Genomic DNA, 17,301 nt, shown 5'->3' on the forward strand with positions numbered 1-17,301 from the left:
GTTTTCGGCCAAATGACTGGAGTCGGACTCTGGTTTCCGCCGACAAAGTAGGCGGCCGTCTACTCTTTTTTTCACCAGTCCTGGCTCACTGTGGTTAACGACAGATGGATAAGATAACTGGTGTCTTCAGGATACAAGATAGAGTTTGTCAACCTCCCCCCTTTCCGGTTATTGCCTTCTCAGCTCAAAATCCCGGGTACAGGCCCTGTTCAAATCTATAGAGTCTCTTCGGCTCTGCGGGGTCATTATTCCTGTTCCAAAGGAAGAAAGATTTCAGGGGTTCTATTCCAACCTGTTCTTAGTTCCCAAGAAGGACGGATCGGTAAGGCCCATTTTGGACCTGAAACTTTTAACCCCTTCACCCCCGGAGCTTTTTCCGTTTTTCCGTTTTCGTTTTTCGCTCCCCTCCTTCCCAGAGCCATAACTTTTTTATTTTTCTGTCAATTTGGCCATGTGAGGGCTTATTTTTTGCGGGACGAGTTGTACTTTTGAACGACATCATTGGTTTTACCATGTCGTGTACTAGAAAACGGGAAAAAAATTCCAAGTGCAGTGAAATTGCAAAAAAAGTGCAATCCCACACTTGTTTTTTGCTTGCCTATTTTGCTAGGTTCACTAAATGCTAAAACTGACCTGCCATTATGATTCTCCAGGTCAGTACGAGTTCATAGACACCTAACATGACTAGGTTCTTTTTTACCTAAGTGGTGAAAAAAAATTCCAAACTTTGCAAAAAAATAAATAAATAAAATTGCGCCATTTTCCGATACCCGTAGCGTCTCCATTTTTCGTGATCTGGGGTCGGGTGAGGGCTTATTTTTTGCGTGCCGAGCTGGCATTTTTAATGATAGCATTTTGGTGCAGATACGTTCTTTTGATCGCCCGTTATTGCATTTTAATGCAATGTCGTGGCGACCAAAAAAACGTAAATCTGGCGTTTCGATTTTTTTTTTCATTACGCCGTTTAGCGATCAGGTTAATGCTTTTTTTTATTGATAGATCGGGCGATTCTGAACGCGGCGATACCAAATATGTGTAGGTTGGGTTTTTTTTTTATTGATTTATTTTGATTGGGGCGAAAGGGGGGTGATTTAAACTTTTATATTTTTTTTATTTTTTTCACATTTTTTTTAACTTTTTTTTTTAACTTTTACCATGCTTCTATAGCCTCCATGGGAGGCTAGAAGCAGGCACAGCCCGATCGGCTCTGCTACATAACAGCGATCATCAGATTGCTGTTATGTAGCTAAAATGCAGGTGTGCTGTGAGCGCCGACCACAGGGGGGCGCTCACAGCCACCGGCGATCAGTAACCATAGAGGTCTCCAGGACCTCTATGGTTACAATATACAAGCATCGCCGACCTCCGATCATGTGACGGGGGTCGGCGATGCGCTCATATCCGGCCGCACGGCCGGATGCGGTAGTTAAATGCCGCTGTCTGAGTTTGACAGCGGCATTTAACTAGTTAATAGCGGCGGGTGATCGCGATTTCACCCGCCGCTATTGCGCGCACATGTCAGCTGTAAAAAACAGCTGACATGTCGCGACTTTGATGTGCGCTCACCGCCGGAGCGCACATCAAAGCGGGGGTCCCGACATGTGACGTACTATTCCGTCACATGTCGGGAAGGGGTTAAACAGGTTTGTCAACATTCGTACTTTCGAATGGAATCTCTTTGATCAGTCATTGCGTCAATGGAAAAGGGAGAATTCTTAGCTTCAATAGATATTCAAGATGCATATCTGAACATTCCCATATTTCCTGCGCCTCAAAGATTCCCACGTTTCACCTTAGGCAATCTGCATTTTCAGTTCATGGCCTTACCTTTCAGGCTAGCCACAGCCCCCAGAGTGTTCACAAAGGTCATGGCGGCTGTTGTGTCCATCCTGCATTCCCGGCGCATACTCGTTTTACCTTATTTAGACAATCTCATCAAGGGGCCGTCTTTTCGGGCCTGCGAGGAAAATGTCAGCATTACTCTAGACACTCTTTCTCGTCTAGGGTGGCTGGTGAACCAAGAAAAATCGTCTCTTGTACAATCCCGGGGAATTTATTTTCTAGGGATCATCTTCGACACCTTACAAGGCTTGACAATCCTACCTCAGGACAAGGTCCTGAAGCTTCGGCAAGAGGTGAGGACCCTTCGCCGGCCTGTCTATCATACAATCCGGTTTTGCATGAGGGTCTTAGGAAGGATGGTGGCGGCAATGGAAGCAGTGCCATTTGCGCTACTCCACCTTCGCCCTCTCCAACATGCTCTGTTATCAGCATGGGACAGGAATCCATTCTCTCTCAACCTCAGGTGCCGTCTATCTTTCCAGGTCAGACAGGCTCTCTCATGGTGGTCAACGAACCTATCTCTACAACAGGGGAAACCTTTTCCCCAGTCCATTGGCTAGTAGTCATGACAGACGCCAGCCTTCTAGGTTGGGGAGCAGTATTTTAACACCACACAGCCCAGGGACGCTGGTCCTCGCAGGAGTCAACCTTCCCGATCAATCTGTTGGAGATTCGAGCAAATCGGCTGGCGTTGCAGCATTTTCATCATCTCCTGGCAGGTCGCCCTGTCCGGATTCAATCGGACAATTCTACAGCGGTGGCATACATAAATCATCAAGGGGGTACTCGCAGCAGGGCGGCCATGCTCGAGGTAAAACGGGTCCTCTGCTGGGCCAAGAGGAATCACTCGGTGATTTCAGCAGTCCGCCTCCTGGGCGAGAAAAACTGGGCTGCGGATTTTCTCAGTCGACAGTCTGGCGTTCGGGGAATGGTCTCTACATCCCGAAGTATTTCAACAGATAAGTCAACACTGAGGAACCCTGGACGTGGACCTGATGGCTTCCGGGTGGAATGCCACAGTACCCAGGTTTGTCGCCCGGTATCGAGATCCACAGGCGATTGCTGTGGACGCGTTAGTTTTGCCTTGGAGCCAGTTTCATCTCCCATATCTGTTTCCCCTCTAGCACTGCTCCCGAAGGTAATCAGAAAGGTCAAGACAGAAGGAGTTCCAGCTATCCTGGTCGCCCCAGATTGGCCTCATCGGTCATGGTACGCAGACCTAGTACAGCTGCTCGCTAAGTTCCTTGGCGGCTTCCAGAGCACCCCGATCTACTGTCTCAGGGCCCGTTCTTCCACCAGAACTTAGGGGCCCTGTGTTTGACGGCCTGGCCATTGAATCTTGGATTCTGAGGCAGGCCGGGTTTTCCCAAAAGGCAGCCGCTACCCTGATTAGCGCCCGGAAATCCGTCTCGGCACGTATTTATCATCACACCTGGAAGGTTTTCCTTTCATGGTGCAGAAAGCGCGAGCTTCCACCACTGCGTTTCTTTATCTTTAATATTCTAGCTTTTTTCCAAGCCAGTCTGGATTCAGGACTTGCACCAGGTACCCTAAGGAGACAAATATCAGCCTTGTCAGTTCTTTTTCAGAGCAAGATTGCTACCAATCTACAGGTGAAGACTTTTTCTTACAGGAAGTCGTTAACATGGTGCCGCCTTACAAAGCCCCCCTGGATGCTTGGGACCTTAACCTGGTATTATGTGCCTTGCAGGAAATTCCTTTTGAACCTCTTAAGGATGTCTCTTTATCCTACCTTTCCTGGAAAGTCGTGTTCTTGGTGGCCATAACTTCCATTAGGCAGGTCTCAGAACTGGCAGCTTTGTCCTGCCGGGCTCCGTATTTACGGTTCCATCAGGATAAGGTGGTGCTCAGGCCAGCACTCTCTTTTTTTTACCAAAGGTGGTTTCCTCATTCCATATTAACAAGGACATTGTTTTACCTTCTTTTTGCCCAGCACCAACACACCGTGTGGAAAAAGCTCTCCATACGCTAGACCTAGTGAGAGCGCCTCAGAAGGTACATTTCACAGACAGCACCTTTTCGGCAGGCGGATGCGTTGTTCGTACTCCCTGAGGGTCGCAGGAAGGGATTCACTGCATCAAGATCGACCATAGCCAGGTGGATTCGATCGGCTAGTCATGAAGCCTACCACGTCAAGGGCATGGTTGTTCCGGCCGGGATCAGAGCACACTCCACTTGCGCAGTGGGGGCTTCCTGGGCGCTTCGGCACCAGGCTACGGCAGAACAGGTTTGCAAGGCAGCAACCTGGTCTAGTTTGAATACTTTTTCCAAACACTGTAGTGTCCATGCTCAGACTTCTGCTGATGTAAGTCTGGGTAGAAGGGTTCTTCAGGCAGTGGCAGCGCACCTATAGGTGGCAGATGCCTGGATATTATTCCGGTGAGTAAATGTCCCACCCAGGGACTGCTTTAGGACATCCCACAGTCCTGTGTCCCCCAATGAAGCGAAGGAGAAATAGGGATTTTTGTGTTACTCACCGTAAAATCCTTTTCTCCGAGACGCTCATTGGGGGACACAGCTCCCACCCTGTTGTTAGCTTCTGTTTGTTTTTTAGTTTGACATGTTATACTCTCATATATAATGCTATACTTCATGTTGTTATTGATCTCCTACTGCTTTTGCACCGAACTGGTTAGCTGGGAGCCTGCAGGAAGGTATATGCTGCAGGGGAGGAGCTAACTTTTTTGGTGTCACTTAGTGTCAGCCTCCTATTGGCAGCAGCAATGAGCGTCTCGGAGAAAAGGATTTTACGGTGAGTAACACAAAAATCCCTATTTTTTTTATTCGATAAATTTGTATATGTTCATGTAATGTAGTGTGAGTGTATCAATATACTCCCCTACCGCTGCTCTCTCCAGTGCCCAGCACCGTTCTTCTCTTCTCAGTGAAAATTGTAAGGGTCTCCCCGGAGTGACTTTTACAATGTAAGCCTATGTATGGAGTGTCACAATAAGGCTCCATAAGCTTTCGTTGGAAATTAGACATCTGACTGCATAGAGCAAGCCGGCTAGTCACAATTTCGGTGACGTCACCTAGAAGAGGAACAGAACAGCGCTGGATCGCAGAGGGCAGCATTAGGCAAGTATATTAATACACACTACATTACATGCATATACACACATCTATTGATTAAAAATGTATTGGTAGGCTTCTTTAGAGAAAAGTTGAGTTAATGGGAAACATTTCTAAAAAATTTAGAAATGGTCATGATATTGAAATCTGTAAAATTAAAAACAAAACACAATTCAATGTTAAGCCCGCTTTTATATTGAACAGTTAGCCATGGCTGAATCCATATACCTTACAAACTAGAGGGCTGCTGTGTGTGCCTATGGTCAGACAATCCGCTAGCTAGTCTCATTAATGTAATAGGACATATGTTTGGCTGCAGCATTCAAGTGACTGAAGGAGGACATCATCCCAGGTACATGTCTTTCCGATTAGGCTACTTTCACACTAGCGTCGTACGACGCACGACAAATTGCGTCGTTGCGACATACCGACGCAAGCAGTGAAAGTGCCGCACAACGGGGGCAGCGGATGCTGTTTTTCAATGCATCCGCTGCCCCATTGTGATGTGCGGGGAGGCGGGGGCGGAGTTCCGGCCGCGCATGCGCGGTCGGTAAAGACGGTCTCGACGCACCAAAAAAGTTACATGCAACGTTTTTTGGTGGCGACGGAACGGCGCACCACGACGCAACCGTCGCACAACGGTTGCGACGTATGGCAATGCGTCGTACTGCGTCGCTAATGCAAGTCTATGGAGAAAAAAAGCATCCTGCAAGCACTTTTGCAGGATGCGTTTTTCTGCAAAACGACGCATAGCGACGTGCAGTGCACGACGCTAGTGTGAAAGTAGCCTTACCTGAACACTGCTGTAATTCTTTTTATAAGTCAGGCAGCCCCTTGAGGTGCTTAAAAACCTTAAAAAGGGGGCATCTTGGTTTCCTTTTCAATCCTGTACCCTGTTATTCCACCAAGAACACTGTAAAATATACAGTAAGAAATGTAAATGTACTTAATGCAGAAGTAATATAGTTGAAATATCCCACAGTAATATTGCAAAAACAATCTGACCTTGTACGGTTTCCTTTTTTTCTCCTGAAATAAATTTGTTTTCTTTCTAGAAACAAGACACTGGACAGACGCTGCTGGATATGGTCTTCAATCACTTGAGTGTAAAAGAAAGAGAATATTTTGGTTTACAGCATAATGAAGATTCACTAGATTCACATGTGAGTGAACATTAATACCCTGATTCTAGCTAAAAATGTAAATCAAATAAATTCCATTTCAGGAATGCACAATACTTTTAGAGACTACAGGTGGATCGAGGATAGGGTGTTTAGATTGCACATTTAGTATTTTAGTGTTTGTATTTTTACATTAATGCATTGTAAATACTTGTTGACCATGTTCCTTTTTAAATTTTAGTCTATAACGTGCAGCTACAAGTACTTCTCACTAAGTTAGAATATCATCAAAAAGTTAATTTCTTTCAATTCTTCAATACAAAAAGAGAAATTCATATATTATATAGTCATTACAAACAGCGTGATCTATTTCAAGTGTTTATTTCTGAAAACCCAAAAGTCATTATCTCCGTAAATTAGAATACGTTATAACACCAGCTTGAAAAATTATTTTAAAATCCGAAATGTTGGCCTACTGAAATGTATGGTCAGTAATTGCACTCAATACTTGGTTGGGGCTCCTTGTGCATCAATTACTGCATTAACGCGGCGTGGCATGGAGGCGATCAGCCTGTGGCACTCTCAGCAGTGTTATGGAAGCCCAGGTTGCTTTGATAGCAGTCTTCACTTAGTCTGCATTGTTGGGTCTGGTGTCTCTCATCTTCTTCATGACAATACCCCATAGATTCTCTATGGGGTTAAAGTCAGGCGAGTTATCTGTCCAATCAAGAACAGTGATACTGTTGTTTTTAAACCAGGTATTGGTACTTTTGGCAGTGTGGACAGGTGCTAAGTCCTGCTGGAGAATTAAATTTCCATATCCAAAAAGCTGTCGGCAGAGGGAAGGATGAAGTGCTCTAAAATTTCCTGGTAGACGGCTGCACTGACATTTTGGTCTTGATAAAACACAGTAGACCTACACCAGCAAATGAAATGGCTCCCGAAACCATCACTGATTGTGGAAACTTCACACTAGACCTCAAGCAACTTGGATTGTGTGACTCTCCACTTTTCTTCCAGACTTTGGGATCTTGATTTCCAAATGAAATGCAAAATTAACTTTAATCTGAAAACAACACCTTGGACCACTGAGCAACAGTCCAGTTATTTTTCTCCATGGCCCAGGTAAGACACTTCTGGTGTTGTCTATTGGTCATGGGTGGCTTAACACAAGGAATGCGACGCCTGTAGCCCATGTCCTGGATACGTCTGTGTGTGGTGGCTCTTGAAGCAGTGACTCCAGCAGCAGTCCACTCCTTGTGAATCTCCCTCAAATTTTTGAATGGCCTTTTCTTAACAATCCTTTCAAGGCTGCTGTTATCCTCGTTACATGCGCACCTTTTTCTACCACACTTTTTCCTTCCACTCCACTTTCCATTACTATGCTTGAATACAGCACTCTGTTAACAGCCAGCTTCTTTAGCAATGACTTTTCATGACTTGCCCTCCTTGTAGAGTGTGTTAATGACTGCCTTGTGAACATCTGTCAAGTCAGCAGTCTTCCCCATGATTGTGGAGCCTACTGAAACAGACTAAGGGACATTTTTAAAGCCTTTGCAGGTGTTTTTGTTATTCGGGGGCCTGGGTTATGAGACCCCTGCCAATCACTGAATAGACCCCAAGAAGTACACAGCTCAAGAGATATAAGTGTAGGAACGCAATGCTCTTTTGTGCCCACATGATCCAGAGTAAGGATTATTCCAGGAAATGCATAGGCCGCTTATGCTCATCATGTCACATGCACAGACTGCTCCCGGCACATAAACCCCCAGAAAACTACTATCAAACATGAGCGCAGCATTCCGGCGGCATAGGGAGCCATCGCACAGGGAGGAGGCTCCCTGTGAGCTTCCCTGAGACCCTCGGAACAACGCAATGTGATCGCATTGTACCGAGCGTCTCCTCCCTGCAGGCCCCGGATCCAAGATGGCCGTGGGGGGCCTTCCGCGTCCTGCAGGGAGGTGGCTTGCAAGCACCTGCTGATGACAGGCGTCGGCACACCAGCTGAGAGCAGGCGTCGGCAAGCCTGCTGCACTGCCTGTCAGATCGCTGATCTGACACAGTGCTGATCTGACACTATAACATGATGTCCCACCCTGGATCAAAGTAAAAAAGTTTAAAAAATATATAAATATTTACATGTGTTAAAAAAAAAAAAAAAAAAAATCCTAAATAAAAACATAAAAAAAAAATATATTGTTCCAATAAATACAATTCTTTATGTAAATTAAAAAAAAACAATAGAAGTACACATATTTAGTATTGCTGCGTCCGTAACGACCCGACTTATAAAACTTTACCACTAGTTAACCCCTTCAGTGAACATCGTAAAAAAAAAAAAAAAAAAAAAACGAGGCAAAAAACAATGCTTTATCATTATACCGCTGAACAAAAAGTGGAATAACGTGATCAAAAAGACGGATATAAATAAACATGGTACTTCCGAAAACGTCATCTTGTCCTGCAAAAAATGAGCTGCCATACAGCATCATCAGCAAAAAATAAAAAATTAAAGCCCTCCGAATAAAGCGATGCGAAAATAATTATATTTTTCTATAAAATAGTTTTCGTTGTATAAAAGCGCCAAAAAATATAAATGAGGTATCGCTGTAATCGTACTTACCCGAAGAATAAAACTGCTTTATCAATTTTATGAAACACGGAACGGTATAAACTCCCCCTTCCCACTAGAAATTCACAAATTGCTGTTTTTTGTTCATTCTGCCTAGCAAAAATCGGAATAAAAAGCGATCAAAAAATGTCACGTGCCCGAAAATGGTACCAATAAAAACGTCAACTCATCCCGCAAAAAACAAGACCTCACATGACTCTGTGGACCAAACTATGGAGAAATTACAGCTCTTAGAATGGGGTAACGCAAAAAATATTTTTTGCAATAAAAAGCGTCTTTTAGTGTGTGACAGCTGCCAAACATAAAAGCCCGCTATAAATAGTAAATCAAACCCCCTTTTATCACCACCTTAGTTTAGGGAAAAATAATAAAATAAAAAAAAGTATTTCCATTTTCCCATTAGGGTTAGGGTTGAGGCTAAAGTTGGGGTTAGGGTTTGGATTATGTTTACGGTTGGGTTAGGGGTGTGTCAGAGTTAGGGGTATGGTTAGGGCTGGGATTAGGGGTGTGTTGGGGTTAGGGGTGTGTTGAGGTTGGGATTAGGGTTAGGGGTGTAGTTAGGGTTGGGATTAGGGCTAGGGGTGTGTTGGGGTAAGGGGTGTGGTTAGGTTTGGAATTAGGGTTAGGGGTGTGTTGGAGTTAGAATTAGGAGGTTTCCACTTCCATAAACTTTAGTAAAACACTTGGGGGTTCAAAGTTCTCACAACACATCTAGATATGTTCCTTGGGGGTCTAGTTTCCAATATGGGGTCACTTGTGGGGGGTTTCTACTTTTTAGGTACATCAGGGGCTCTGCAAACGCAACATGACGCCCGCAGACCATTCCATCAAAGTCTGCTTTCCAAAACGCCACTTCTTCCTTTCCAAGCTCTGCCATGCGCCAAACAGTAGTTTTCTCCCACATATGGGGTATCAGTGTACTCAGGACAAATTGCACAAGAAGTTTTGGGGTCCAATTTCTCCAGATACCCTCGACAAAATACAAAATTGGTGGCTAAAAGATTATTTTTGTGGAAAAAAAATGATTTTTTAGTTTTCACGACTCTACATTATAAACTTCTGTGAAGCACTTGGGGGTTCAAAGTGCTCACCACACAGCTAGATAAGTTCCTTAGGGGGTCTACTTTCCAAAATGGTGTCATTTGTGGGGTGTTTCAATGTTTAGGCACATCAGGGGCTCTCCAAACACGACATGGCATCCTATCTCAATTCTAGTCAATTTTGCATTGAAAAGTCAAACGGCGCTCCTTCCCTGTCGAGTTCTGCCATGCGCCCAAACCGTGGTTTACCCCCACATATGGGGTATCAGCGTACTCAGGACAAATTGTACAACAACTTTTGGGGTCCAATTCCTCCTGTTACCCTTGGTAAAATAAAACAAATTGGAGCTGAAGTAAATTGTTTGTGAAAAAAAGTTAAATATTCATTTTTTTTAAACCTTCCAAAAATTCCTGTGAAACACCTGAAGGATTAATAAACTTCTTGAATGTGGATGTGAGCACCTTGAGGGGTGCAGTTTTTAGAGTGGTGTCACACTTGGTTATTTTCTATCATATAGACCCCTCAAAATGACTTCAAATGTGATGTGCTCCCTAAAAAAAAAATGGTGTTGTTAAAATGAGAAATTGCTGGTCAACTTTTAACCCTTATAACTATCTAACAAAAAAAATGTTGGTTCCAAAATTGTGCTGATGTAAAGTAGACATGTGGAAAATGTTACTTAATATAAGGATATATATACCAAAAAGCGCTAACACACCTTTGAGACCTGCAGCTGATAGTTGCACAGTACTACCAACTGTGACAATATAAATAATCAATTAAAAGAGGAAAAAAAAAATCCCTGAGGAAGGAGCACGTTCCCTTGCTCCGAAACGCGTAGGAATTGGCCCTCTACACTCTCCATAGGCTGTCACGTGAGCTATCACGTGTACGTGACGTCACGGAAGGTCCTGCGGTCAGCAGTGTACCTATCAGCCCAGCCGAGCAGCGTGCAGAGACTGCACAGAGATAACGAATGCGAGATTTTCTGTTACCGGCCGGGACAGTATCTGCACCTCGTAAATCTAAAAGATTTTGTTGCCAAGCCTGCAAAACAGACTGCATTGACCTTGGATTACATGAACGAACAGAACATCACCAAGACACAGCGGAGAAAGACAACTATATCAGCGGTCGTACCTTTCTGGTTCCTTCATCACCAGGTTATTACACATATGTTTCTATTATATTTATTCGTAGTAGTTTTAATGAGTTTATGAGTCATTGCCCACATATGGTCCTCTTACCGTTTTGACTCCAGCGCAGATAGTTTTTTTTCCTCTTGAAAATGTTACTTATTAAGTATTTTGTGTGACATATCTCTGTGATTTAAGGGCATAAAAATTCAAAGTTCAAAAATTGTGAAATTTTCTAAATTTTCACCAAATCTCCATTGTTTTCACATATAAACGCAGGTAATATCAAAGAATTTTTACCACTATCATGAAGTACAATATGTCACGAGAAAACGATGTCAGAATCGTCAGGATCTGTTGAAGTGTTCCAGAGTTATAACCTCATAAAGGGACAGTGGTCAGAATTGTAAAAATTGGCCCTGTCATTAACGTGCAAACCACCCTTGGGGGTAAAGAGGTAAAAAAAATCCTACATAAAATAAATAAATATTTCCCCAATAAATATATTTATTTATGTAAATAAAAAAAACAGTAAAAGTAAACACATTTGGTATTGCTGCGTCCGTAACGACCCGCTCTATAAAACTGTCCCACTCGATAAACCATTCAGTGAACAATGTAAAAAAAATAAATAAATAAAAAACTAGACAAAAAACCATGCTTTATCATCATACCACCGAACAAAAAGTACAAAAAAAAGATCAAAAAGATGGATGTAAATAAAAATGGTACCCCTTAAAACGTCATCTTGTCCCGCAAAAAACAAGCTGCCATACAGCTCCATCAGCAGAAAAATAAAAAAGTTATAGCTCTCAGAATAAAGCGATGCAAAAATAATAATTTTTTTCTGTAAAATTGTTTTTGTGTAAAAGCACCAAAACGTAAAAAAAATATAAATGAGGTATCGCTGTAATCGTACTGACCCGAAGAATAAAGCTGCCTTACTAATTTTACCACACGAGGAACGGTATAAAAAAACAAAACAAAAAGAAAATCCTGAATTGCTGGTTTTTGTTCATTCTGTCCCCCGAAAATCAGAATAGAAAGCGATCAAAAAATTCCATGTACCTGAAAATGGTACCAATAAAAATGTCAGCTCGTCCTGCACAAAACAAGACCTCACATGACTCTGTCAACCGAAATATGAAAAAATTATAGGTATCAAAATATGGTGATGTAAAAACTAGTTTTCACAATAAAAAGCGTTTTTTAATGTGTGACAGCAGCCAAACATAAAAACTTGATATAAATCTGGTATCGCTGTAATCGCACCGACCCGAAGAATAAAGTCGCCTGTTCACTTATACCGCACAAGGAATGGTGTAAAAATAAATAAAACCAATTATTCACATGCTGTTGTTTTTTTTCATTCTTCCTCCCAAAGATCGTAGTAAGGCTTGGCATACATTTATCTTGCGCTCTGCGCTGAGCGCTTGTACTGGGGTTTCCGTGTAAGTCTCTGAAATATGTGATACAGACAGAACCCCCGGTGGAAAATTTATAATGAGGTAGTCACTGTGGATGTCATATGACCCATGATCGGCGGTGTCCGTCTTTTTAGGATTGCACAGTTTTGTGCACGCTGAAATGAGGCCAGACGGAGTCCAGAGTGAATCTGCTGCCTCATTATAGTGAATGGATCCCTTAGGGGTTTCATCTGTCACTTCACTCAGAGATTTAGATGGAAACCCCAAAGTAAGTGGTTAGCGAAGACCGTCAAATAAATGTTATCCCAAAGTTATGTAAAATGTTCCCAATAAAAACTTCAACTCCATCCACAAAAAAAAAACAAGTTCTGTCATCTGTTAAGGGAAATATAGAGGGCTTCCATGTTACTGGTAGCACAAAGGCTCTGGAAAAGCAAAATGGTTCCTCGCCCGCCAAAAGAAATTCCGCAAATTCTCAGCTCCCAAATCCAAATGTCCCCTCAATTCTGAGCCCCAGTGTACCTAAACAACAGTTAGTGCCCACATGTTTGGTATTTCTGTAGTGAAGAGAGCCCGCCAAATTCATAGGTGCGTGTCCCAAGAAGCATGAGCTAGTCATAATGTACTGGTCACTAATGTGGGAGTGTGCAATTTTCACTCAGCAACTGCTGCCTGTTTCTGGAAAACACGCATGGAGTCAAAATCGTCACTACATCTGTAGATAAATTCCGAAAGAGTTATAATTTCCAAAATGGTGTCACTTGTGGGGGTTTCCACTCTTTAGGCACATCAGGGGCTCTCCAAACGCGACATGGTCTGCTAATTATTCCAGTAAATTTTACATTCAAAAAGTCAAATGGCGCTCTTTCCCTTCCAAGCCCTGCTGTGCGTCCAAACAGTAGTATTCCCCCATATATGGGGTATCGCTGTACTCAGGAGAAATTGCTCAACAAATATTATGGAGCAATTTCACCTGTTACCTTTATGAAAATGCAAAATATTGAGCTAAAAAAGATTTATTTGGGAAAAATGTGATTTTTTTTTTTTTTCATTTCCACGGCTTAACATTATAAACTTCTGTGAAGCACTTGGGGGTTCAAGGTGCACAATACAGATAAGTTCCCTAAGGGGTCTAGTTTCCAAAATGGTGTCACTTGTGGGGGGTGTCCACTGTTTAGGCACATCAGGGGCTCTTCAAATGTGACATGGTGTCCGCTAATTATTGCAGCATATTATACAGTACATTCAAAAAGTCAAATAACGCCCCTTCCAAGCCCTGCTGTGCGCCCAAACAGTTGTTTTCTGCCACATATTGGGTATTTGCGCACTGAGGAGAAATTGCACAACAAATTTTATAGAGCAATTTCTCTTGTTACCCCTATGAAAATGCAAAATTTGGAGCTAAAAAAGATTTATGTGGGAAAAATGTGATTTTAAGGGGTCTAGTTTCCTAAACAGTGTCACTTGTGGGGGGGGGGGGGGGTTTCCACTGTTTAGGCACATCGGGGGCTCTCCAAACGTGACATGGCGTCTGCTAATTATTCCAGCATATTATACAGTACATTCAAAAAGTCAAATGACGCTCCTTCCCTTCCAAACAGTTGTTTTCCTCCACATATTTGTTATGTGCGCACCCAGGAGAAATTGCTCAACAAAATGTATGGTCCATTTTCTCCTGTATCTCTTGTGAAAGTAAAAAAAATAGGTCTAAAGGAAAATTTTTGTGAAAGAAAAGTACGGTAAATGTTTATTTTTTACTTCCCTATTCCAAAAATTCCTGTGAAGCACCTGAAGGGTTAATAAACCTCTTGAATGTGGTTTGAGTACTTTGAGGGGTGCAGTTTTTAGAATGGTGTCAATTTTGGGTATTTTCGATCATATAGGCCCCTCAAAGTCAATTCAAATGTGATGTGGTCCCTGAAAAAAATGGTTTTGCAAATTTTGTTGTAAAAATGAGAAATTGCTGGTCAAATTTTAACCCTTATAACTTCCTAACAAAAATAAATTGTTTCCAAAATTTTGCTGAGGTAAAGTAGGCATGTGGGAATTTATATTTATTAACTATTTTTTGCAATATGACTCTGATTTAAAGGCATAAAAATTAAAACTTTAAAAATTGCAAAATTTTCACCAAATTTCCTGTTTGTCTTTTTTAACAAATAAACGCAAGTTATATCAAATAAATTTTACCACTAACAGGAAGTACAATGTCACAAGAAAACAATCTCGGAATCACTGGAATCCATTGCAGTGTTCTAGAGTTATGACCTCATAAAGTGACAACAGTCAGAATTGTAAAAACTGGCCTGGTCATTAAGGTGAAAACTGGCTTTGGGGTGAATAGGGTTAATCGATCAAGTCCTTTAAGTGGACTTAAAAATAAATTAAAAAAAAAATTTAATCACTTCCTCTCCCCTTTAAAAATAAAGAAATTAAACACACTTGGTATTCGGTGAACTTGCCCTACAACCTTTCTATAATGGCCACAGGTAATGGATCAAGGTATAAATCCATATATTTTCTATGACCTACTTGTGCTATTCATATGTGGTGATTTAGCTGATATATTTTTAATTCACAAGAGTTCGTGTGCTGCCATAATAGTTTTGTGGACATTTCCGATAAATTAGATCTATGTGCTGTTTATGATTCACCTGTGAATGACTTCTGTGGATATCAAGTGTAATTAATTTAACACCTTCAGTTCATATCTTTACTAGATGTTCACTTTGTTACATCCTACTAGGTCAATATGGAATTGTGTTTATTGGTTTCTGGTATCATGTTCCATGTAGACAGCGAGTTCTTTACTCCTGTCATTATATTTCATACAATGTATTTTTATAAAAAAAATAAGAGAGAAAAGGGTCAGCTCACCCCTTAGATGTCCAGGAACCAGAGCACGGAGAGTCTTTGGTGCAGCAGGGTTAGTAATCGAAAGAGGAGATAGTCCAGCTCTTTGTTCCTTTAAAATCCATCATTTATTGAAGCCATACTTAAAAATCCAGCATCATATCATGCAGCATAAGTGTCACCAGCTACCCCAGGGATCCGTAAGCAGATGCGTTTCGAGCTTTGTGTCTCTTATTCATTGCTTCAAATACTATGAATACTGTGCGCGCTCTGCCTTAAGAGAGACCGGGTGCAGGGCCGCCATCTGCGCCCCGATTCCCCATTATATATCTGCCGGACTACGGTGAGCTCACACAGTGCCAGGGCCGGATTTAAGAGGTGGGTGGCCCGGGGCCCATTTTGGAGGGAGGCCCACCATTTTTCAAGGTGCTGCAATATGTAATGCAAAAACACAAAATGAAACGAACGCAAGTTCATTTACAAAAATCATTTACGCAGAGCAATTTAAGTAAAATCATTCATTTTTTACAATCTGGGCACTTTCCTTGATTTGTGTGCTGGAAAATCACTAATGATGTCACTAAAGTCCAATTCACACAGTATATCTGACCTTGTCAACTCTTGATGTCCTGAAAGGGCGTTAAAGATTAAAATATGTACATATGTATGTATGTATATTGTAGAAATTTGGGCTGTCTATATTAAAGGGAACCTGTCACCACGTTTTTGGAAGATGGGATAAAAATAGCGTTAAATAGGGGCAGAGGTGGGCGTTACATTAGTGTGTGTGTTATGCGTTTATTACCCACCTAAGTTGCCGAAATAACTTTGCAAAGTCTCCGTTTTCGCCTGTCAATCAGGCTGGTCAGGTCACATGGGCGTGGTGTCTTCACCCAGATTTGGCGTAGTTTTCCGTTGGTGGCGTAGTGGTGTGCGCATGCCCAAAGTCCGGAATCCTCTTCCAGGGGATTTAAAATAGCGCGGTGTTCGTTATTGCATTGGTGATCGGTGGGCGCGGCCATCTTCCTTTGGCCGCGCGTGCGCAGAAGCGGCGCTCTGCTGGCCGCGGCTTCAGGAAAATGGCCGCGGGATGCCGCGCGTGCGCAGATGGATATCGCGGCGGCCATTTTCCTGAAGCCGCGGCCAGCAGAGCGCCGCTTCTGCGCACGCGCGGCCAAAGGAAGATGGCCGCGCCCACCGATCACCAATGCAATAACGAACACCGCGCTATTTTAAATCCCCTGGAAGAGGATTCCGGACTTTGGGCATGCGCACACCACTACGCCACCAACGGAAAACTACGCCAAATCTGGGGGAAGACAACGCCCATGCGACCTGACCAGCCTGATTGACAGGCGAAAACGGAGACTTTGCAAAGTTATTTCGGCAACTTAGGTGGGTAATAAACGCATAACACACACACTAATGTAACGCCCACCTCTGCCCCTATTTAACGCTATTTTTATCCCATCTTCCAAAAACGTGGTGACAGGTTCCCTTTAAAGACTGCTGCTGGGCTCTATATGTCAGAGGCTTCTGCTGGGCTGAATATGTATGAGAGGCTTCTGCTAGGTTCTGTATATACGATACGATACGATACACATTATTGATCCCGTGGGAAATTATGGTATCACAGCAGCACAACTTACATCATAAGAATCATAAAATGAATTACTTAATTGACATGACAGTTTGTTGACAGAAGAACATTATACATTATACATTAGAATAGGACATACACAGCGGGTGAACTGAAAAGTAGAAGGAATAAAGTAGACATTCACCTTGATGATTTAACCCTAATGTTATTGTTGTACATCCCCATAGCAGTTGGCACAAACGATTTCCTATATTTTTCCTTCTTACACCTTAGAAGTATTAGCCGGTTACTGAAGGTGCTCTTCTGTCTCATGAATAGCTCATATAGTGGATGTGCATTATTGTTAATAATTGCCATACACTTTTTCAGAGTTCTTCTCTCCACTACCTCCTCAAAAGAGTCCAGATTGCAGCCGACAGCAGAACTTGCCTTTTTGATAAGCTTATTCAGCCTATTAGCATCAGAGGCCCGCACACTACTTACTACCCCAGCATATGATTGCAAAAAAGATGGCACTTGCCACCACAGACTGGTAGAACATTTCTAACATTTTGCT

The 17,301-nt window shown here is 42.6% G+C and overlaps 1 protein-coding gene across 4 annotated transcripts in view; it reads left to right on the forward strand.

Annotated features, from left to right (window-relative positions):
* Positions 1–17,301, forward strand: part of PTPN3 (protein tyrosine phosphatase non-receptor type 3) — a 530,936-nt gene that overhangs the window by 180,671 nt on the left and 332,964 nt on the right. For all 4 annotated transcript variants that reach the window (XM_077269560.1, XM_077269564.1, XM_077269563.1 and 1 more), the window contains exon 3: positions 5,991–6,098. In XM_077269560.1, the coding sequence (XP_077125675.1) occupies positions 5,991–6,098 (108 nt within the window). The remainder of the gene's footprint in view (positions 1–5,990; positions 6,099–17,301) is intronic.

The sequence above is a fragment of the Ranitomeya variabilis genome, chromosome 6 (genome assembly GCF_051348905.1).
Source record: "Ranitomeya variabilis isolate aRanVar5 chromosome 6, aRanVar5.hap1, whole genome shotgun sequence".
NCBI lineage: Eukaryota > Metazoa > Chordata > Amphibia > Anura > Dendrobatidae > Ranitomeya > Ranitomeya variabilis.